Source organism: Panicum hallii, chromosome 5 (genome assembly GCF_002211085.1).
Source record: "Panicum hallii strain FIL2 chromosome 5, PHallii_v3.1, whole genome shotgun sequence".
Taxonomy (NCBI): domain Eukaryota; kingdom Viridiplantae; phylum Streptophyta; class Magnoliopsida; order Poales; family Poaceae; genus Panicum; species Panicum hallii.
In genome coordinates, this window is record NC_038046.1 from 8238021 (window position 1) to 8260428 (window position 22408).

At 46.2% G+C, this 22408-nt stretch overlaps 2 protein-coding genes across 3 annotated transcripts; both read left to right on the forward strand.

The window, feature by feature from the left end:
* Positions 1-4986: 4986 nt before the first annotated feature.
* Positions 4987-11710, forward strand: LOC112895341 (glucose-induced degradation protein 8-A homolog). Of its 2 annotated transcripts, none has more exons than XM_025963296.1 (7): positions 4987-5157; positions 6219-6360; positions 10230-10377; positions 10455-10530; positions 10672-10783; positions 10873-10964; positions 11238-11710. In XM_025963296.1, the coding sequence occupies exons 1-7, from the start codon at positions 5122-5124 to the stop codon at positions 11253-11255; spliced, it is 624 nt and encodes a 207-aa protein (XP_025819081.1). In that variant the 5' UTR covers positions 4987-5121; the 3' UTR covers positions 11256-11710. The 2 variants fall into 2 exon arrangements, with proteins under 2 accessions (XP_025819081.1, XP_025819080.1); XM_025963295.1 differs by having other exon boundaries at positions 4990-5157; positions 11211-11710.
* A 663-nt stretch (positions 11711-12373) lies between these two features.
* LOC112895558 (jacalin-related lectin 3) lies at positions 12374-15671 on the forward strand. Its single transcript, XM_025963521.1, has 7 exons — positions 12374-12513; positions 12987-13205; positions 13360-13797; positions 13922-14164; positions 14257-14598; positions 14696-14911; positions 15038-15671. Exons 1-7 carry the CDS (start codon positions 12511-12513, stop codon positions 15344-15346), a joined length of 1770 nt encoding a protein of 589 aa, XP_025819306.1. The 5' UTR covers positions 12374-12510; the 3' UTR covers positions 15347-15671.
* The last annotated feature ends 6737 nt before the right edge of the window (positions 15672-22408 follow it).

The following is a 22408-nucleotide window of genomic DNA, read 5'->3' on the forward strand; positions in this document are numbered from 1 at the left end:
GATCTAAACTAAAAGGGCAAGGCGGCAATGATGTTCACTGTTGCAAGGAATGAAGTGACATTTCGCAGTTCGAAAGCTTGAGCTCGAGCTTGACAGGAACAGAAACAAAGCAAGAGAAAAAAATATATATAGCTTAACACCGGACAGCCATGGTGCAGATTAGAATGGTGTGCTGGTCCTGGTCGAGCTGCAGGCCTGCAGCTGCCACTTGAGCTGAACTGAAAGCTGTCACCAAACCGGAAGAACAGGAGAAGACACCAGCTCCTAAACGGATTGCTCGCCCCCTAAAACGCAATAAAAGCCGCTGCTGTCGAAAATGAAATACTCCTTGGAGGTGCCGCCTGCTGAAACCGAGCTGCAGCAGCACGTCAAATCGACAGGGACGGAATCAAATCGAGTCCATCGGCTCGGGGTGTGTTCGTTTCCTGGGGTCTAAAGTTAGAGATGTCACATCAAAAAGAATCTTGTCATTTAGAAGTATTAAATAAAATCTAATTATAAAACTAATTGCAGAACTTCAGGGCTAATTCGCGAGACGAATCTAATGAGGTATATTAGTCCATGATTAGCGGATGATTACTGTAGCATCACTGTGGCAAATTATGGATTAATTAGGCTCATTAAATTTGTCTCGTGAATTAGCACCCATCTGTGCAAAAATTTTTGTAATTAGATTTTATTTAATACTTCTAAATGACAAGATTCTTTTTGATGTGATGGGTCTAAAATTTAGAGGGTAGAAAACGAACGCACCCTCGGTTGCTCTGCTGCACGTCAAGAAGGGAGCAAGCGCGTAGCCACCTAGGAAATGGCCACGCATGTTTCTTCTTCCTCCTGCAAATGCAACACATGGAGAGGGGAACACGACGCCTATACAAGCAGCGAGAGGCAAAGGCATCAACAACATCGTCCCCTGCCCAGCCCCAGCGGAGTAAATGATGAGGACATACGACTGTATTAGTATCTTCTTCTAAACGTGAATCAACTTTATATCAAGATTAAATTTAACATATTTGAACAATTAATACTGCACTATAATTTCTATGCATTCTCGTTTTCAGAATTACTTGACTCGTGGAAATTATATAAAAAACATGGAGGACCAAAGAAATTGATTGGGGACCAAGCTCAAGTCTTCCCAATGTTCTCCACCGGGCCACCACGTCACTTTTGATGCAAGGAAAGGAAGAGTCCAAATCCAACACGTTTTGGATATTGGAATCGGACTGCAGGACAGAACCAAGTTGTAACGGCTGCCATGACTTCATACGCACTCCGATTGGGGAGTTTTTGGACTTCACGGAAAGCATATAAAGTTTACTTTCATATGGATCTGGACTCATATCTATATCTTCTCCAAGGCGGCCGCAATCGTTGATTTACTACAAAGACCTTTTCTGTCCACGGTGCTGCGTCACCTGATTTTGGCCCGATGGGGTGTGTATCGAGTGAGGCCCAATAGGGGCGCGTCCTAGGGTTTAGGGACGACCTCCACCACGTCCTGATCATCCTCTACCCTCTTATATACCTTCATAGCCACCACAAACAGATTGGATTTTGTTTTGTTGAAAGTTTAGCCATTGCTACTTGCTTGTAGACGCGTGTGTCGGCTAGACCATCCGTTCTACTCGATTCAGAACCCCACCTTTGTGATTTCAGATTGGTTCTTATCTTCATATTTGCAATTGAGTTGCTTGTTCTACTTGTTCTTCCTTGTTCTTTGATTGCTTGCAGGACGAGTGTCCTAGTGGCCGGGTGTCGCGCTCCATAAGATCGCGGCAACCAAAAGAGATGGTGTATCGGTTGCTAAGGCGCAACATCCTTGGAAGGTTGTAGTCGGACCGTGAACATCGTCTCCTCCATCAATCGAGTTATTCCACGCCTCTCATTGAAAGATTAGGAACAAACCCTAACAGGTTCACATCAGTTGGTAATCAGAGCAAGGTTGTTCGGTGAGAAATTTCCAATCCTTCGCTATTTTTATTTTCCTACAGTCCAGAAAAAACCAAAAATAGTACAAATTTGTTTCCCCCCGCCGCAGTCCTATAGACCCTTTTGAGCCTTTACTAGTACTTCTTAGTTAGGGTTTGTTGAGTTTTCGGTTGCATCGGTTGTGTCGAGTTGCTGGTCTTAGTTGTAGTCCTTTAGAGTTTCGAGTTCTTGTCACCAAATTTTGTTTCAGAGTTTCAATTCAGTCCGGGAAGAAAACTGCTGTAGTTTCTATATTCGGTATCCGAGTTGGGAGTTTTAAGACAATCTAGAGAGCTTAACTCGTGCTCTTTCCAATGGATCTGATCTTGGTCACAAACTCCATCTGAGCGCTCCAGAATCGACTTGGAGATTTGTGCGTCTGGCTATCTGAAACAGGATTTGTCATTCCGAGTTGGTAGAGGTTGTATGCTGTAATATTTTTATTTTAATTGTCAAACAAAAGATTTTATTCCCCTGAAAAGAAAAGAGAAGAAAAAACAAAAGAAGAAAAAGAAACGAAAGAAAAAAAAAGAAGAGAAAAGGAAAAAGAAAGAGGTTGTACTTTGTGTTTCTGTTTTGATTCTGGAGGTGTGTTGTGACTTTCCTTTGTATTCAGGCTCGCGCCTCTAGCACGGTCTTGGTTAGGACCAGCACACTCCCGCCGTTGAACGATTACTAAGCTTGCTTTTGTGACTAATGTGGTGCTAGTATTTCCTTGTGCTTTTTTTAGCCCACCTACAGCTCCACATATCCGACTATGGCTTGATAGGTGTTGTTGCTGCAATATCGATACACTTCTTTCCAGGTGCTTGACATGTTGGTTGCCGACCCATCCTATTTTAGCTTGGTAAGAACTTGTAAGAGCTTGTTTTAAACAAGTTGAGTTTGAGAGTTTTACAGCCAACACATCCTATTAGCTGACAGGAGGACACATATTATTTTTATATTTCTTATTTTCTACTAATCACAATTACTTTTCTTGTCGTCATCGGTAAACACACAGGCACACGGCATCCCATTTCTTCCCCATTCGCTCCTACTACCTAGCTAGTCCGAAGCAGCCTCTCCAATCCACCGACCATACAGATACAGCCATAAAAGCTGTATCTCGTACTGACCTAATTAATCCAGTGCATACAGATATAGCCAATATACAGATACAGCCATGAAAGCCTCATCAGTTTGCGAAAGGTTCATGGTAGTATGCATGTAGGCATTTTGTTTTGTCTTGTTCTTTTCTTTTGTGCGTGCGTGTTTACGGCAGACACACACACACGCAGAGAGAGAGAGAGAGAGAGACTAGTACAAGGAGATATAGTAATTTTCTTTATCGATAACAAAAAGAAAAGTAATTGAACCCATCTAACGGAGGAGGGAGAGAGAGTACACAACTAACCATGCATCCGTCCGCTAGCAAAAACTTAATAATACTAATTAAATGTTAGCTAAAATATGGTAACTTTGTATTTCTCGAAGATAATTTCTAACCTGTATTTTTAATGTAGTGAGTACAAGTGAGGTTCCTTTAAAATATGGTAGATTTTGAGTTTAGTAAAGTTTATATTTATCATATAATAGTAAATTCTTAAATTTGTCGAAAACAAATACAAATTGTTACGTCAGGATTTTCCTTTCATTCTTCCTCTTTTATGTACTGCATCTCTTCCCAAGTGATAATTGAAAAGACAACCGTTTATATTACACACTTTGTTCAAAATTCACATATCTTATCAAGCACCTCCAGTCTTCAAATAATTATCGTTTCAAACAGTACACCGAGACATTATATGGATTAATAATGTTAAACGAATTAAAAATAAAGAATATTTTGAAATATCATCGAGGAAGAATCTAGTCATACCATTTTAAAAGTTAATTTTAAATATTAAAATAGATATTGATGTTAAAAACTAAAATGTGTTGACTACACATATATCAAAATGACAGTTATTTGAAAATTGGTGGGGTACGACATATTAATTAATTAATACAATAGCAAGCAGGCCAGAACTTATCTTAGTGAAAGGATCCAGTTCAGGTTGTAATGAAAAAAAATCAATTATGTATGTACTAAAGCTTCTCGCTACCTAGAAAAATATTTTATCATCTTTACCTCACTAGTTTTTTCTCTCTCAAAGACTAACGATTTGACTATTATTTATTTATTTTTATAATTTTTAGCTAAGTCATAAGTACTTAAAGAAATAATGCATAGCGTAACGAAGCCACCTAATCAAATCTGAATTCATCATACACGAAGTTATCATAAAACTCTCGTACCAACCTCTTCACGATCTCCTATACTGTCATTCTAAACCGTATGCCATCAACAACCAAATTAAACCGACGCTCTTACCATCAAATACCATCTTCTACTAGCCGTCATCTTGTGGCATCTTCCCAACTTACAATTAACATCTCCAATGAGGCTCCTGCTCCATATTCTATAATATCTCTTGAGCGCCACCCATCCCGCATGTAAGCCGTTGCCTCCTGAGTTTTCCTTTAACCCTCGACGACCACCAACTACCTCCTCCACCCTGCCCTATCCCAACACACACAAAATCTTAGCCCCAATCCTAAACGACAATCTCTATTTAGTGCCATCTATTATCACATAAGCATCATCCACAGCTGGAATCAAAATTTGTTTTTATTGTCACTTCCTTCCCGTGGCGGAGGATGAAATCGAATTGAAGTATGTCTAAATCTAATACACGGTGTCTTCTTCTTTCCTTTGGGCTCAGATTTGAAGCGTAGGAGTATAAGATAGCTACATCCATAAGCTATAGCACAATTTCGTGGCCGAATCAAGGTACGACGAGCGCCACACTTCATCCTACCGGATCCTCCACCTCTGCTTCCTTTCTCCTTATTCCAACTTTCATTTTCCTTTGTGACTATGCTTTGGAAGCAGGGCTCTTGAGTAGCCTTCTTCTCTTTTAGTTTTTTTTATGTTATAAAAACTGGAGATATAATGAAACGAAAGAAGCCAGACAAAAAGGGCAAAAAGGTGAATAAAATACGGGGTCAAATCCTCCTCTCAGGAATCATCGCTCCCCAGGCCCCAGCAGCGGGCAGGAACAGCCTTCGTCCTCCCTGAGGCCTCCTCGCATCCGGCGCCGCCCTCCTCTCTTCTTCTCCTCCGTCATGATGGACCTCGATCCTCGTCTCTACGAGAACGTCGTACGCCCACTCTCCACGCCCCCCATCTTCCCTCGCTTGTTGAATCATTGTGTTTGTTTTCCTTGTTTAGGCAGGCGCTCCCATTATATGGCTCGAGTAGATTCGTTCCTGCTTGCGTGCGAATTCGGTGTTCCTCTGTGGTCGTCGTTGAATTCGTTATTTCGTAGGGTGGTATGGTTACTTGGATTATGTTTCGAAGAGATGGTTACTTGGATTTTGGAGTGTTTGGACTGGGGGATGCGCTCGTGTTAGGGTTTGCAAAGGAGATTAGAAGTCCTTCGGTAGGTGGCGTCTAGTGAGAAAAGATTGGAACTTGTGGATTGCGTGGTTCTGTAGTGAAAACAAGTTTGGAGCTTTGTCGCTGATGTTGGTTGGAACTCAGTGGAGTTTTAAGGGCCAATTCTGTCATGGCGGGGGGCAGCAAGCTCAGTTGTTTTTTAGTGGGTTAAATATATTGGGAGCAATGCTACAGGCAACCTAATATGTTGTTGGACAATTAAGCGTATAGTGCAAATAGTTGAACCACTCAATACATCTTGTTCTGTTAGTAACGGAAGACGACAAAAGAGCCTAAAAAGCAAGGTTGATGAGCCATATCGGATCTCTGGTATTTCTCACAATCCATAAATCTATATGGCATCAAAAGCTGGCCGAAGACATGTGCCACACATCTTACCTGAACTGTGTTGCTGGCCTAAAATTGAGCATTGATCCATTTCACCTGCTTATGTATGTCCTTGCCGTTGTCTATCTCGGCCAGCATCATAACATGATTCATCCACTCTGCTTTTTTCCCAGCTGCCACTGCAATGGTTTGCATTACCTCGAAGTCACTACCACTTTCCTCTTATGTCACTCTGCCTTTACTATTGAGCCAACTAGCGTAGATATGCTCGGCACCAACTTTGTCAATAGCTTCACATTCTACCCTTTGCTTTCATATTCAATGAAGGGGATTACTTACTACTGCATTTTACTTTATAAGTGCAATAATACAAACTATATAATCATCTGCTTAAGCTGTAGTATGCTATTGACATTTTTTTTTCTTACTACTGCAGTCTGTCAGCGACAATGATGTCCGAAACATAGTGCTATCTTATCTTATGCACAACTGTTTTAAAGAGACGGCAGAGACATTCCTATCCAGCACCGGGTTGAAGTTACCTGTTGACTATAGTGTGAATGTGGATAAGCGTAAAGGTATTTATTTGCAGGTCAATACTGAATCTTTTATCTACAGTTTCTTGGGGGTGGGTGGGGGTGTTGTTTGCCATATTGCATGTTGAAGCACTTATGGTATATTTGATAAATTTACCTAGATAGTCATTTGGCTAAATTGCCCGGTACCACTATTTTGAACTCGGTTTGCAAACATACCATCAATTCCACCTGGATTACCAGTTTACTGCAACTTTGTTCACAGTTTTTGCTCCATCTATCACTGAGCCACACAATTGAAAAGGAATGGCTTAGATCAGACCTGGATCCTCTCCGCCGTTTTGCTCTGTTAGTTGGTTCTTCTCTGGCGGTCTTCCTCGCATCTGGCAGCTGGCAAGAACTCATCTCCCCTGGGGTTAGCTGGACTTTTTGATTGGTGCAACAGAGGACAACATCCCGCATCTGAGACCTCCGCTTCCTCAGGGTTGTCCATTTGCACAATCACCAGTTTTTTTGGAGGGGTTGGGGTGCGGGGTGGGGTGGGGGTGGGGGTGGGGGACTCAGCTGTAAAGGGGTTCTCGGTCGAGGAGAGGCTCTCAGGCATGCTGCAGTCACGGGACAGGGGCACCACGGTGGCAGGAGGAAGAGGTCTGGCCAATGGTGCAGCGGGGTTGAAGCCACAGCCATTCACAATGATGGAGATACTATACCTTGATGTGACTGAAGGAGAGCTTGTCTGTGGCCAGGATCTTTTTCCTGTCTTCGATTTGGTGGTACTGCTCTTCCGCCCGACATTGGAGCTCAGTCCAATCTCACCCAACAACAGGGAGCAGCCTGTGGGGAAGGGAAGAGAAATGATAATGTTAGGGAGGACTGGGTGATATCTGAGCCGTTGGATTTGAAACGTATGGCATAGTGCTATAACAGGGCAAAGACAGGGAACGAGTCGGTGCTAAATAGTATTCCGAAGCTAGGGAGTGGTATGTTTGCAAAACGGTTCATGGTGAGTGCTATACAGGCAATTTCCCCTTCTTGTTTTTTTTTCTTTTTACCTCCAACAGCAAGCTTTTATAGAACGACTGACCAAGGTCAGCCAAACAGAGTACAAAGGAAACACACTTAGAAAGGACAAAAAGAAAGTCTGGAAAAGAAATTAAAGGCCAACTTACCTAAGTACCCTGGAAAGAGGAGGGAGGGGGAGGTGTTGAAGAAAATTACAAAGAATCTGGCCAAGTTAAAAGTAGAAGTTATGTCTCTTCCTTGGATTTATTTAAGTGTGGATGCCCATTTCATCTTTGAAGCTGTACCACAGCTGTTAAAGGAGGGTCCCCCCTACCACCCCCAAAAAAGAAAAAACTGAGAATTTCTTTTTGATCTTCATATCCCGTCGTAGCCTTCTGTTATGGTTTTGAAGTTAATGGTACGTGTGAGGTGTTATTATGATCACTTCAATTTGTTCTTGGAAGAAAAAAAACTGTGATCACTTTACTATGACCATTGTCATCCAGTAATTCATCCTTGCCTAATTAACAACTGTATAGAGCCATCTCTGTTCAATATAGATTACTGTTATTCATTGGTCTTTTATCACTCTGGCACAAGTAGTTGGGTATGATATTTGTTGCGCACCAGTGCAAAATGCTAGTTCAGTTCAAAATTCACCAGAACAATAGGATTTTATTAAATCGATAAACCGGTGTATAAGTTTTAGTTTTTCGCTAAGGTGCATTTTTTTTTAGTAAAGGATATCATTTCATTTATTGAACTGATCGTTACAGAGGGAAGACCAGAGAAACTCTGGTGCTACATAGAACCATACCGATTCAGAGAGCTGACCGGCAGATCTAGCAAGTACATGAGCTACCTCATTACACCGTCTGTTTACATGAATAAAAGAGAAAACAACAGTAGAAGCACTCACCGCTTTTTTGATGTCCTGAGTGATGATTCCCGTAAAGGAGCGATCGATGGCTTCTGATCGGAGCTTTTTAATCAAAGTGAGACAATCCGTCGCAATTATGACATTCTTATATGGGAGACTAGAAGCGAAGAGAATTGCCCACCTGAAAGCAATAGCATCCGCTAATTCAGGATTTGTGATCTTATCAATGCCCTGTCTGCATGCAGCCAGAAACTCCCCTCTATGGTTTCTGATTACAATGCCCCATTCCCATTCGATTGGTTTTCTGAAACAATGGTGCATCTACATTCATCATAACCCATCCTAACGGCGGTGGTTCCCAACGTTTAGGCTTAAGAGTCACACCTGTTGGGAGCGACAGGTTCATACATATGCTGCAGCACCATATCCACATATGCCAGCGTTTTTTTCAACTATACAGTGTGGATGCACTTCATTTTCACCATTTCAAACAGCATTTCTAGTTTCCCAAATATGCCAGAAGGATATCACAAGGATAGTGGCCTCTATATCTGAACAGTTAGCCAAAGTTTCAAAAATCCATTGTCAGGGGGATCCAAAGGGTTTGGGCCATCTCCTGAAGCCACATCTTTTCTTCAATTCCTTCCAAATTTCCATGACATATTGACAAGTGAGAAAGGTATGTTCCACAGTTTCGTCTCTCCCACAATGACAACAGAGATCATAAGCTGGAATGTTTCTGATTCTAAGCTTTTGTCCAGTTGGGAGGCAATTATGTGCGAATCGCCACATAACAATTTTCATCTTGGGTGGAGCTTCGATATTCCATAGACGTTTCCATTCAATTGCAGAGCACACATCCGATGATTCTCCCTTGCCCATGACACTAGCCTTTAGATGTACAGCCTCACTTTTGGCCATGATGTATGCAGATTTCACTGTGTATATGCCCGTCTTTGTCAGTTGCTAGGACACATAATCAGGAACCTGGCTGTGGCTTAGAGAAATATTTAGAATGTGCTCAGCATCGGCAGGCCTAAAGCATATACGTATTAGCTCCTCATTCCACTGTCTAGATGATTCATCAATTAGAGCATTCACCTTAAGGTCATCCGGTATTTGCACCATAGGATGAACTGGAAGACAAGGCATATCAGAGATTGATCTATCCTTCATAATTCTGATTTCTTTTCCATTACCCACTCGCCAAAGGATGCCTCGTTCCAAAAGCCTTTTGCCAAACATCAAGCTTCGCCACGTAAAAGAACACGACCTTGTGGGACCAGAATCTATGAAGGGACATTTTGGATAGTACCTCCCTTTAAGAACCTTTGCACACAGAGAATCAGGTTCTGTCATCAACCGCCAACATTGTCTTCCAAGCACTGCTTGATTGAAAATCTTCATATCTCTAAAACCCATTCCTCCCATGAATTTTGGAGCTGTCAACCAGTCCCAGGTTCACCAATGCATTTTCTTTTTGCCTCCCTCAAAACCCCACCAATGGTTTGAAATTATTGCTCTCATCTTTTCACATATGCCATCAGGAAGCTGAAAACAACTCATAACATAATTGGGTATGGCCCGTGCCACAGATTTTAAGCATAATTTCCTTTCCTGCTCTAGACAGAGACCTGTCACTCCATGCTTGGACATGTTTCCACATAAGGTGCATTTGGCCGTGGATTAGGTTGCCCTGTTTCCTTTGTGAAAACCTAAGTAATGGGTAATTCATATTATAATATTCTTGCAAACTTTTATCAACTTTCCCTGGCTACTTTTGAGCTCAGCATGTAATTAATTGTTACTCTCTTTAAAACTTTTAACTTTTAATTGATTGTTATTTAATATTAACATTTTTAATGAAATAGTTGTGATTCAAACGGATATTTATTGTGTTTCATTTAATTCATCGTAGGCTTGTAGGCTATGATCGTATAAAATCATAACAGTTTCATATTAGAGTATTTCTATGCCATTTATCTAATGATGGCATCATTTTTATCTAATAGCATGATTTTGTTTCCAGCTATTTTTAATTCTGTGCTAGAAGGGAATGCCCTGAAGGCCATAGAGCTGACAGAAGAACTGGCACCTAACTTGCTAGAGAATGATATGGATCTGCATTTTGATCTTTTGAGTCTTCACTTCATTGAGCTAGTTCGCTCCAGAAAATGGTGAGTCTGCGAAATTTAATTAGAAGGGAAAGATATCGTTACAATTTTCTTATCAACTTTTCTGTTTCAACTGACAGCACAGAAGCTCTTGAGTTTGGCCAGAAAAAATTGACGTCGTTTGGAAAGGTTCCCAAGTATGTTGAGAAACTAGAGGTACTTTTTCCTTAAATCTCCATGTCTCAGGACCCTTCTGCCTGTTGAAACAATTTTTCTTTTAACAAAGCAGACCAAGGGACTGATTATGTGTTTCAGATGTTTTAGAAGCGTATTAATACCCAACTTTTCATTGTATAGGATTTTATGGCCCTCCTGGCTTATGAAGAGCCTGAGAAGTCACCCATGTTTCATCTACTAAGCCCAGAGTACAGGCAGAATGTTGCAGATATCTTGAATCGGGCTGTCCTTGGTATGCTTAAAGTTTCCATGCCTAGCTCCTGCTGATGTAACCTCATTTCTTATGATCTGATTATGATCTTCCTCTATGATCAATGACAGCACATGCTAATCTGCCGGCATATTCATCACTGGAGAGAGTGGTACAGCAAGCAACTGTGGTTAGACAATACCTACAGCAGGAAGTTGGCAAGGTAGCATCTCTAAGTACTTGTCGGCCAATGATTCTACTCCTATATCATATCTTGTTAAAACTTCATCTTTAGTTTGTGCTCATTGGTAATGCCCTCTGGTGATTTTATATGTCCATCTGAGAGGACTGTTTACGCATCTTTTGTTCACAGAAGTTCTTCCTACTCACCAGTTCGCTTTAATTAAATTCTACTGTTGGTATTCTTTACATCTTGCTGCATACATGACATTTGGAATTCTTGGAGCAGGATTCTTACCCGCCATTTTCTTTGAAGGCCTTTCTGAGCAAGTAAAGGCACAACTGGTAAATTCTTCAGAAATGGTACCACCTCTCCAGGCCATTGGGAGGTCCTTACAGAGTGCACAAACAACGAAGCAGTTTATACAATTCTAGAACCGTCTTCTTGGCAAATGGTGTGGTACTTTGAAAGAGGGATGCTGTATGTGTTCTGTTTCCACATTCTGTTTCTGCGTCCCCGCCTTAGACATAGCAAAAGCATGTACATATGATCTGTTGAATTATTCCGTGCCTTCGTTCCGGGAGTTCTGTTTGAGCTGGTTTGTTGTGGACTATGGGTGTAACTGGTCTTTCGCATGGCTCTCGGTTTGCAGTTACTGCATGCGCAGGCAGTGCAGGGGGCAGGGATAGGCTGAATGGATGTGGAAGGGTTGTTTGGTTTGGTGTTCGTTTGGCTGTGTGAACATAGATGAAATTAAATGTGCAATGGAAGTAATAAAACTATGTTAATTTTTTCGTAATATAATATAGTAAAACTATGCTAATTTTTTCGTAATATAATGTAATGTATATTAAATATAAACTAATATACTTTGAAATACTCTAATAGCACTCGCTATGCACTGAACAGCCGCTAGTAACGTCACTAGTCGGGCCTGGCTCCACAGCTTTTTTTAACACCCGCTGGCCTAGCATGGCAGTGAATTTTATATTAAATTTGAAATAATACGTTAAATTTGAACTAAACCCTAGACACTCATTGAGGCAGTAATTTGCTTAACATTTTCAATGTAATTAAAAATCCACTCCTCGCCAAGGAATTTTCCCAAAAGAGAAGAAACCAACAGAACAAAAGGTAAAAAATACTCCTCGTTGGAGAATGAATCAGAATAAAGAAGGGGTGCGGTCTTCTTTAGCTCTGCGTCGCGAACGTGAACGCGACGACAGAGGACTGATGCAAAGTTGGTGGTTAAAGTCAGAGAAAAGTGACATCTGAGAGCGAGCGGTGGCAAACAAATTGCTTCTTACCGGCGTGGCCCTCCCGTGAGCGAATGAACCGAGAGATTTTGGTGATGACCCAGGTCAGCGAATCGAGTTCTCCTGTAGCTGTCGGGCTTCTTCAACCGTCAGTGCTGCTGCCAGCTTACGGTGCCATGCCTGCTTTTTTTTGTCTTCCATTTCACTTGTTCCTCTATAAATAGGCAGGCCATTGTTTCTAGTCATCCTATTGAGCTCGTCACCAGGCACTAGTTGGTACAATCCTTGATTCTCTCTGTCAGGTGTTGGGGGCTTTGTTTGGACAACGGAACATGGTACTGCCTCCTTCCTGTTTGTTACTTTTTTTTTAAGGAACCCCTGTTTGTTACTGAACTTGACGTATTTCAGTCTTCATGTCTGACTAATTGTTCGACGCCAAAAGGAACGGAATGGTGTACTCTGTGTCTCTGTTTGGTCGGGTGGAATTATGCAGGAGCATGATTTAGTCTTTAGGAGATGATCTGGAATTTTCTAGGATTAAACTTAGCATGCTCGCTTTTTTTTTCAACCATACCCCATCTGATAGAAAGATGTTGTTAGGGCACAGCTGCATACGTTGCATCATCTATATTTAATTGCTTGATCTCTACAACCTGACTGAAGGTATAAATGAATTTCCTTTTTGCATAAAACTTAGAGAAGGATCACAGCGTCCTGCAAAGCAAGCATCGTAAAAGCGTTTCTAACATTCAGTTTTTTGCTCCCCTTCTCGTTTGGGACAAAATCTCAACCTGTCCATGTTCAATAGAGCTTCAGAGGCTTAACGGGGAAGAATTCAACGACGGTCGGGCCATGGGGAGGTTTAGCAGGAGACCCTTGGGACGATGGCGTCAACTCTGGGGTACGCCAGATCATCATCACTCATGGTGTGGCCATCGATTCCATACAGATAGAGTATGACCTGAGAGGAGGCGCAGTCTGGTCAGAGAAGCATGGAACTGCGAGTGGAAACTCTAAAACCGATCAGGTTCGTAGTTCTTCGGTCAAGAGTTAAGCAGAGTGCTGCATGCAGCAGTTAGCACTTTGCTTGTTCTGAAATTTTACTCTTTTTCAATTGACAGGAGGAATTTTACTGATATAATGCTACTGCAATTATCCAATAAATTGTGCCTTTCCGACAGGTGAAACTTGATCACCCTCACGAAGTTCTCACATCTATCAGTGGCTGCTATGGCGCAGTGGGAACCTCAGTTGTCATAAGGTCATTAACCTTTCAGAGCAACTGCTCCAAGTACGGGCCTTTTGGCACCGAGCAAGGGACATCCTTCTCGCTCCCGGTATCCAGCGGCAAGATCGTCGGCTTTCATGGGCGATCCGGGTCTTGCCTCCATTCCATAGGCTGCCATCTCAACAAAGAGAACAACACTAAGCTGTCGAAAAATGCGCCATCTGCGCTTCGGAGCATCACAAGATCTTATGACAGGAACGGTCACAGGTATGCAGATGGCAGTGCTGGGTACGACATGGTTCTTGCAGTGAAGGACAGAGGTGATAACTACAGTGTCCTGACCAGCAGTCTTCCGAAGGAGCAGTACCCTCATCCATCTCAGATGAACAAGGTATGACCCAACTGATCATTGTTAGAAAAGTTTTGGAAATGGCTCCACTTCCTAGGATATTCCTTTTCTAGTTACAAAAATTGTAGATGCAAAAGCCATTCAGATTGTGAATTTTACATTGTAGATGGTATCAATTCCTAGTTTCTATTCGGATAATGGGACCATGACTATAAGCACCCCAGTGAGATTTGGTCCCTGGGGTGGGAACAGTGGAACCATATTTGATGATGGAATTTTCACTGGTGTCCGACAAATCAATTTGACACGGGGACTAGGAATATCTTCCATGAAGCTTCTCTACGATCGAAACGGGCAGGCGATATGGGGCGATAAGCGAGGAACCAGTGGGGGATCTAGACCTGAAAAGGTGATGCATTTTCACTATCCGAGTTGCTTTGATCTAAGAAACTACAAACTAATTTTGTCAGTTGTACATGACATGAGAATTTTGTTTATCAGGTAGTATTCGATTTTCCATCAGAGATCTTGACTCATATAACCGGTTACTTTGGCTCAACAATGATCATGGGCCCAACGGTGATCAAATCACTCACATTCCACACGACGAAGAAGAGCCATGGACCATTTGGGGATGAACATGGCACGTTCTTCTCCAGCTGCTTGACCGATGGAAGGATAGTAGGGTTCCATGGCAGGGCGGGATGGTATATCGATAGCATTGGAGTCCATGTTCTGGAAGGCAAGGTGCTATCACAGAGAGTTGACACAGAAATATCTGACACGAGCCCATCTGGACAGTCCGATATGCTTGCACTGGCACGGAGGGAAATTGGAGATGAGGTAACCAATTCCTTTGGCTGAATTATGTCTGCACTCATAATGAAAAAAGTGCTAGTACTGATGGAGAACTGCGTTTGAATTTCCCCCATTTCTGTAGGTTACATACGGTGTGGTGAAAGAACCAATACCAATAGGGCCAGGACCGTGGGGTGGGGATGGAGGCAAGCCATGGGATGATGGTGTCTACACAGGCGTCAAACAAATCTACATCATGAGAAACGATTTCATCGGCTCCATTCAGATCGAGTATGACAGGAGTGGACAATCCATCTGGTCTACCAAGCATGGAAATGGTGGCCAGATAACACATAGGGTAAGTTCTGAGTACTCACAAAGTGCAATACAGCTTTTTTTTGCATTGAAAATCATCAAGAAAAAGTTTTGTGAAGCGTCACACAATTATGTACAGTTTCTCATCATCAAAACCCACATTGTGTAGATCAAGCTTGACTACCCACACGAGGTCCTGACCTGCATCTACGGCTACTACAACACCTGCGTGCAAGAAGGGCCCAGGGTCTTGAGATCGATCACCCTCGTCAGCAGCCGAGGGAAGTACGGCCCGTTCGGCGACGAGATAGGGACCTACTTCACCTCGGCCACGACGGAGGGGAAGGTGGTCGGCTTCCACGGCCGGAGCAGCCTGTACCTGGACGCCATTGGGGTGCACATGCAGCACTGGTTGGGGGACGTGAAAACAGCTAGCGCTTCCAATTCCAAGTACTACATCTCCAGGTACCTCTTCTGAGCCTGGTTGCACTGTGATCCGGTGTCAATATCAGGCTGTGAGCTCAGTTCAGTTCGCAGTTGAGTGTTTTCCCTGTATGCGGCAAGTTCGGTGAGCAGTTCTGAATGATGAGGAACCATGGTCTGTTTTGTTCTTACTAGTATATTGTTGTTGAGGAACTACGGTATGTTGGTGTATTCAAAATTTGTGGGATTTGTCTGTCTGAATTGGTGACTTAGCGTTGTCATCTAGCCACCTTAAACTTGTCAGAATCTCTGCATTGATATATTGATAGCCACCATTTGTTAAAAGGAATTTTTCAATGGATCGTCTTGCGCACTTGTCACTTGGACATCAAGATTCAAGCGTGCCATCATTCAGTGTTCGGTTCCATATTCAGACAGACCGGCACACAACATGAGGTGTTATACTAGCAGAGCTGGTGCTTGGTTCTCTCGGCAACTTGTCAAAATCTCTGAATCGATGTATTGATCACGATTTGTTAAAAATAATTGTTCAGTGCATCATCTCATCACGTCACGCGTGCCATTCATTCGGTGTTACATTCGATATTCAGACACATGAGGACGCAGCATGGGATGTTATACTATCAGAGCCGGTGCTTGTTTCTTTCTGCAAATAGCTAGGTTTCCGTTAGTTTAGCCCCGTGGCTTCAAGCCAACTTGGTACGGGAGCATTCAAAAGTGTACCAATTCGGGTAGTTGTTGTGGGTTCTGTGTGACACTAGCCCGAGAGATTCAGCGAACCAAGGGGTGAAGTGGGCGACAGGGCGAGGAACAAACAGCCAGTACACCCCAAGCGCCTCGCTGTCGCACGACCACGCAAGCAAGCAGTGCGCTGCGAGTGGCTCACTCTGAACTGGTGGGAGCACAGCTTCATTGCTGAAAGGAAGTTGGTCCTGGTGCAGGCAACTTGCAAGACTGGAAGTCTGCACCGATGCTGCACTGCAAGCGAATCGCAAGACTGAAAGTCTCTGCTAGTATACAGCAAACCAAGTTGGACGGCTGGAAGTCGGGAAGGACGGTGGAGCCTCGCCGGCCTCAATCCAAATGGGCCATATTTTGTTCCATGTTCCTCGAACAAGATACATGCAAACCCATGTTCCGTGGATCAGACATGACGGGCGGGGGATTGACGTGCCCCAGTTGTGTGTTAACTAGCGAATGCCGGCGATTCAGTCGGCGCTTCCAGCTAATGGCAGCGGTGACATGCGAACCGTCCTGGAGATAAGAGATTCCGGAAGCGCCTGCCTATGGGTACTTTCGAGTCTTTGAGAACGCAGGATCGACGGCAAAAGGAATTGCAGGGTTGCGTCCCTGCCGGGTGCACTGCACTAACCCTCTCCCCGGCCGTGCAGCCTGTCTGCCTGCCTGTGCAGATAGAACTGGGAGAGTCAACCGCGCGGCATGTGCCCTCCGGCTGAGCTGTTGTACCACCAGACCGCAGAGCTGCTCTCTGTGTATCCGCCACTTGCAGTAAACTACAGCGCCCGGCCGCCAGTAGTCACGAGCGGCGTATCTCGCCGCGCCGGCCTCTCCGAGGAATCGAATCCAGCCCGAGCCGGCCCTCATGCTGGTCGGCGGACGTGGAAGTCGCAAGTGGCAACGCGATCCTGTGCCGCGGTAGCGCACCGGCCGGCACCAGCGAACGTGTGACGGCACGAGATCGCCCCGCCGATCCTCTGCTTCTGGAGGGAAAGCGATTCCGGGGCCGGCGCCGGCGAGCTGCGCGGAGTTAAAAAAATGTGCGCGCGTTTCTTTGTGGTGGCTGCGGCGATCGGTCTCGCACGCTGCCTGCCAGCCTGCCACCTTAAAGCGAGCCGGCCCGGAACGCGCTGCCGGCGCCGGCGCGTGCTGACACTGTGACATCTCGCCGCCATGCTGCAGTCCCCGCCTTTTGGAACGAGATCGGCATCGCGATCGCGCCGCCCCGCCATATCTTCCTTGGAACTTCCAAAAGGCAGGATCGATCGCTCGCTCGGGCTGTGGGGCTCCAGTGCCTACCTTTCGAGGTGGCACGGGCAAGATGGATAGATATTCGTACATGCATCCTGCAGGTTGCAGCCGCGATCCCTATCGGAAAGTGCACTTGCTCCGACCCGAAAACGGGCAGAGCTGACGGATAAGGCTAAGGCCTCCCATCCTCGAGACCAAATCGTGTCCTCTGCGATCGACGCTGGCATCGTATCCCCCGATCTGCACTCAACTTGCATGGGTGGTCGTCGATCGGCGCCGTCGGGCGATCGCATATCCTCATCCGCCATCAACTCATGCCGACCGGCACATGCGTCGACCGGCCTGCGCGTCGCCCCGACGATCCCATCGCCCCCGTCTTTCTTTTGAAGAAAGGACTAGGAGACTGTTCCACCGGATAGGCGCGCACCAGGGTGCACGTTTGGTCTGTGAACGGGTGGCCCTGGCTGCGCCCAACCTCTCGACGATCCGCCGTATCGGCAAGCACTCGACCTGCCGGTCTCGGGTCACGCACGCGCGCAACAGGAGAGCGCCTTGGCATGCATGCATGTGACGAGATCCTGCCGATACGGGGACCAAATCTTGGTCGAGACCCCTGGATCGGATTCGATGCGTTCGCGAATCGCGACCGACGTACAGATCACGGGCACATTGCGCAGGGTCAGGTCAGCAGCTAGCGTACGTACTGTGCAGCACGCCGCGCCATGCCCCCATGCGTGCCGGCTGATGGAATGGAAGCGGGAGCGCGCGTGCCGCTGGACCCCAAGCTCCCTGCTGCCTTATCGGCATCGCCGGCGCACCGCCGGGAGGGACCCGCCGTCCGGCCTGTCGAGCTCAGGCACGGATCAGCCGGCGCCCGCCAGCGGCGAGCCGGCGATGGCTCCACACGCTGCGCTGTTCGAGACGGGCCCTACCGGGCACCAACAAAATTCGTGGGGCCGGCTGGAACACCGTCAAATGTGGTCACCACGTGGTCAAACCGCACCCAGAACTGTGAATACAGGACCGTGGCACAGGGGTTTTCTCCCGTCGCGATGTGTCAGCCTGACCGACACATTGCCGGGCACGGAAGTTTCTGCACGCGGCGGCACACGCGTCCAGGTCGATGCATGATTTCATCTCGCCGTCATCCGGGGCAGCCCCGGCGGGTAGCGGCGGCTGTCGCTTTGCCGGACGGCGGGGCGCGGGACGACACGAGGCGCTCGGCTCGGCTGCAGCTTCGGCAACCGCCACGCCACGCCCACGCGCGGTGTGGGCGGCGAGTGGCGCCTCGCTTTCGGTCTCCAGGGGCGCTGACTGCGGTCAGCGAGCCGCCACGTAGGCCTGGGAGACCGGGGCGGGCGCGCGTGGACTCTTTGACCCGGCGGCGACCCGGTCGTGCCTCGTGACAGCGAGCTCGTAACTTGCCCCAGGCTGCGAAAGCACATTCTTTGCGTGGGTGGGGTGGCGATTAATTATCCTAATCTCGTCCGTCACTAGGCGTCGCGGAATCCTGCGTGCGCTTTTGCTAGTTTCTCCGTGGCGCCCAGCAGCTTGGTCGCGTCAAATTGGGGCTTTTTGACCACATATTCTGGGTGACGCGAGGTGATAATAAATAAAGTTAGGTCTAGCTAGGCCCGGCCCCTTGTTTGCTTATAGCGGCCGGGCTCAATGGAGAATATTGGTGGATGCAGAACTAGCGGTAGCGTGATGAGGAATGCATGAAGAAAATCAGAAACAAACTTTGTAGGATGTAAGCATTACGCTGCATGGATATTTGGAGCGCCGAAATGCGATCAGGGCGTACTAACGCGTACGGGTGTATACGCATAGGGTGCAGGTAGGTGTCAATCATGTAGAAAGAATATTATCTGGAAGAGAACTAATTCACGTGTTTGATTGTTATTATTGGAATTGTGCAAGTGTCTACATCTGTGTCGTGTCTTGGAAAAACATATAAAAAAATTAACTGCAAAAGGGAGAAAACTCCATGTGACTAAACACAATAGTTGAAGCTTTGTTAGGACCCATGGCTATATTTTTCAACAAAAAAGAACTGATTTTCAGGGGATCAGATCACCAAATCTTAGTAATCGAAAAAAAAAATCCTATCTTTATCTGAAAAGTCAGCCAAATTTGCCCATCACTCACGTATCTTTGGAAAAGCTGCAACAAAGGTAGACAACTTCTAGATCAGATGTATACTCATGTCCCATAAAAAAATATAAGCTTCGTCACGCAATCATCAGTACAGCTAAGCACCAAAGTACACCGTCGTTAGAGAAAACCAAGATAGTTTTGCCAAGAGATCAGATTTCCAAGTCTTAACAATCAAAAACCAAACATATCTTAACCTCAAAAGGCAGTCAAATCTGGCCATTAGCCACACATCTTCAGCAAAAAGGGTGTCACAAAGGAGTTCGGATACAACTGCTATAAATGTCGTCATTAGCAGGCCATTTGGACAAGATCCAAACAATTACATCTCGTCTCCCAATAACAAGGCCATCGAGGGGACACAGCTAGCTCGCTCATGGGAAGGCTGAATTTTAATAATCTACGACGATGACGACGAGTCGATGATCCACAAGACATGCGGGCACGAATCGGTTGTGTTGTGCGTGCGCGCAAGTGGAGCGTTATGTTAGCTATAGAAAGCAGAGCCCTCTCGAATTCCTTTCTTTTTTTTCCTGCACGTGCCGTCGCATTAATAGTGGGCGGCCCGACCCACGCGCACCGCACCACCCCCGTGGTTCGGTTGCCCCGTCCGTCCGATCCAGCGCTGGCATCACGAGCTGGACGGCCCCGCCGGATTCGCATGACGAGGGACGGGATCCCAGTTCCAGGTGTGTGCGATACCCGCCTGGATTTGTTTCGTTAAAAACTGCAGCTGGTACAATTCTCCGACCATTTGTATATTCGAACGGGGATTATTGTATTGACTTTCAGGTAACTACGCTGGATCTATGTGCTGTTCAAGTGGGCGGTCGAGGTGGCCGCCTATTGACTTTGAAAAGTCAAAAAGCACGGCACGATTGTTGTTTGGTTTTGTTGTACGTGCACCTTACTAGTAAGTCTTAAGATAGTGGTAGGAACTCTTCTTTCTACGCGTGGTCTCTATGGAAGTTAACGTAAAGCAATGAGTTAAAATAAATTAAGAGTGAAATGTACCATGTGTGCTTGATTTATTTTTTCTCACCATGATTGCCGAGTGAAAGAGCGCTTGGAATCCAGAAGCAGTACCACACTCAGACGAAAGGCGACCACATACCAACCTAAAGAGAAATAAGCAACGACGAGTGCGGTCGTTGTTTAGTCCATTTCTTTTTTTTTTCCCGAACTACCTGCTCGCCACCTGTGGCTCTAGCAGTCTAGCTGATCGAGCTTTTTTTACGGGCATCTCGTTTAAAGTGCCGTACCACTAGATTACACATTCATGCAGCATCGATTCGATCGATTCATATATCCTTTTTTTCAATTTAATTTTGTGTATATACGTATCATCGTCTCGCCGGGGGGCCTGCACGAACTGCACTGTGTGCATCTAGCGTGTGCGTGTTAGGTCTGGCACGAGGTGGCCAACCAGACCGCGCGCTCGTGTCGCGCGAATCCCTCCGGGATCCGGGCGAAAACGACCGGAGTGTCCCGCCACGAATAGTCTCGGCGGGGGGTTAGTCACGTCGTCGCCGATCTGCGCTGTCTGCTGCTTGCACTAGCAGCAGCTCCCTCCCCCCGCGCGGTAAAAAAGACACTGGATCACTCGATGTGCGAGCTGATGATTATTCGGTGTGTGCGCGCTGACGAGCTAGTCCCTTTCTCTCCACGTACTTTTCGGCGAGCAGTGCTAGCTAGTGGGCTAGTGGGCGTGTATGTGTCGGCTCGGTGTACGTGGTACTGAACTGATTGCTTAACGGCGTAGATCTCGCTCGGTCGTCGACAAGTTGCGCATTGGCCTTGCCCCCACAAAGCGTACGTACGTGAGTGCTCCAGGTTATTTGTTGTTACTCCAAGGTCGGCTTTGATGTGCAGGATCGGCCTACGTGGTGGTGCTAGCTGATGATGATGCACGGTAACTAGTGCCTTTACATTTCCCCTGTACGTGGCTACCAAAATAACCTAGTAGCATGCGTTCTGCCACATATTATTTTGTGGCCATCGTGCGCCATGTTAAACAACCACCGTTGGGGAAACTTATTATGCGCGTGCAGAACGTTCAGCATGGCAGCACGCATCATGCGCGCGGGAAAAACTTATTAGCCTTTGGGGAAACGCACGTCAGCGTTGCCGCCTGGGGCGTACGGCTAAATCTGCGAGGCGCGTGCACGCACGCAAGCTGGATGCCAGAAACCAAGCAAAACCCCGAGACGACCCGAGTCCCCGACGATGCATGCAGCAGCGACATCTTCTCGTCCGTGGCTCGACCCATGGCATCTTACGTCCGTCCGGACCCGACGGGCGCGAATCATTCAGCTATGGCGCGCGGCAGCATGCACGTTGGCACGCAGCAGGCAGGTGCGTGCGGTGGGAATGAGATGACGACGCCCGATGCGCCAAATCCAAAAGAACGCTCTCGCGTCACACGAGGATTTGATGGTTGGGATACACATCCGGTGGCCATGCGCGCGTGACGTCGCTGGGGGAGAGGGTCGGGCAAGAGATCCGCGCGCGTTGCGGCAGCACGCTGCATGCAAGGACGACGGCGCCGCTCGATCGCCCTCTTCTGCTGCGGACCGGCGGCCGGACAGACCCGAGAGGCGTGTCACGAAACCACTGCTTGCCCCTGGCGACGCATGACCTCATGCCGGCATCCGCAGCGGCGCGGCCGCATCCGCTCAGACGAGATGGTTGATCACCTCAGCGGCGGTCACATGTATGTGTATCTGCCGGAACCCCTTTGCACGAGCCGCTATATATTCACGTAGGCGGCAGGCACGGGATATTTGTTGGTATTTCACGGTCTCTGATGTAGTTTGGCTCTTGATCGCAATTTTTTAATGCTAGAATGAAGTTATAATGTCTAAGTGATTGTGTGATATTATATATTACAGTTTTGCCTTTGTCTTTTGGCCAGACTAACCTATGATTATTTTTATTTTTTTAAAACTAGACT

Excerpts from the sequence above, each read along its gene's own strand:
- LOC112895558 (XM_025963521.1), top strand. Across the intron at positions 14,165-14,256 it reads GGGGATCTAGACCTGAAAAG|GTAGTATTCGATTTTCCATC; the intron begins GTGATGCATTTT and ends TTTGTTTATCAG. Across the intron at positions 14,599-14,695 it reads GGAGGGAAATTGGAGATGAG|GTTACATACGGTGTGGTGAA; the intron begins GTAACCAATTCC and ends CCATTTCTGTAG.
- LOC112895341 (XM_025963295.1), top strand. The coding sequence starts at position 5,122 with ATGATGGACCTCGATCCTCGTCTCTACGAGAACGTC. Across the intron at positions 5,158-6,218 it reads CTCGTCTCTACGAGAACGTC|TCTGTCAGCGACAATGATGT; the intron begins GTACGCCCACTC and ends TTACTACTGCAG. Across the intron at positions 6,361-10,229 it reads GAATGTGGATAAGCGTAAAG|CTATTTTTAATTCTGTGCTA; the intron begins GTATTTATTTGC and ends TTTTGTTTCCAG.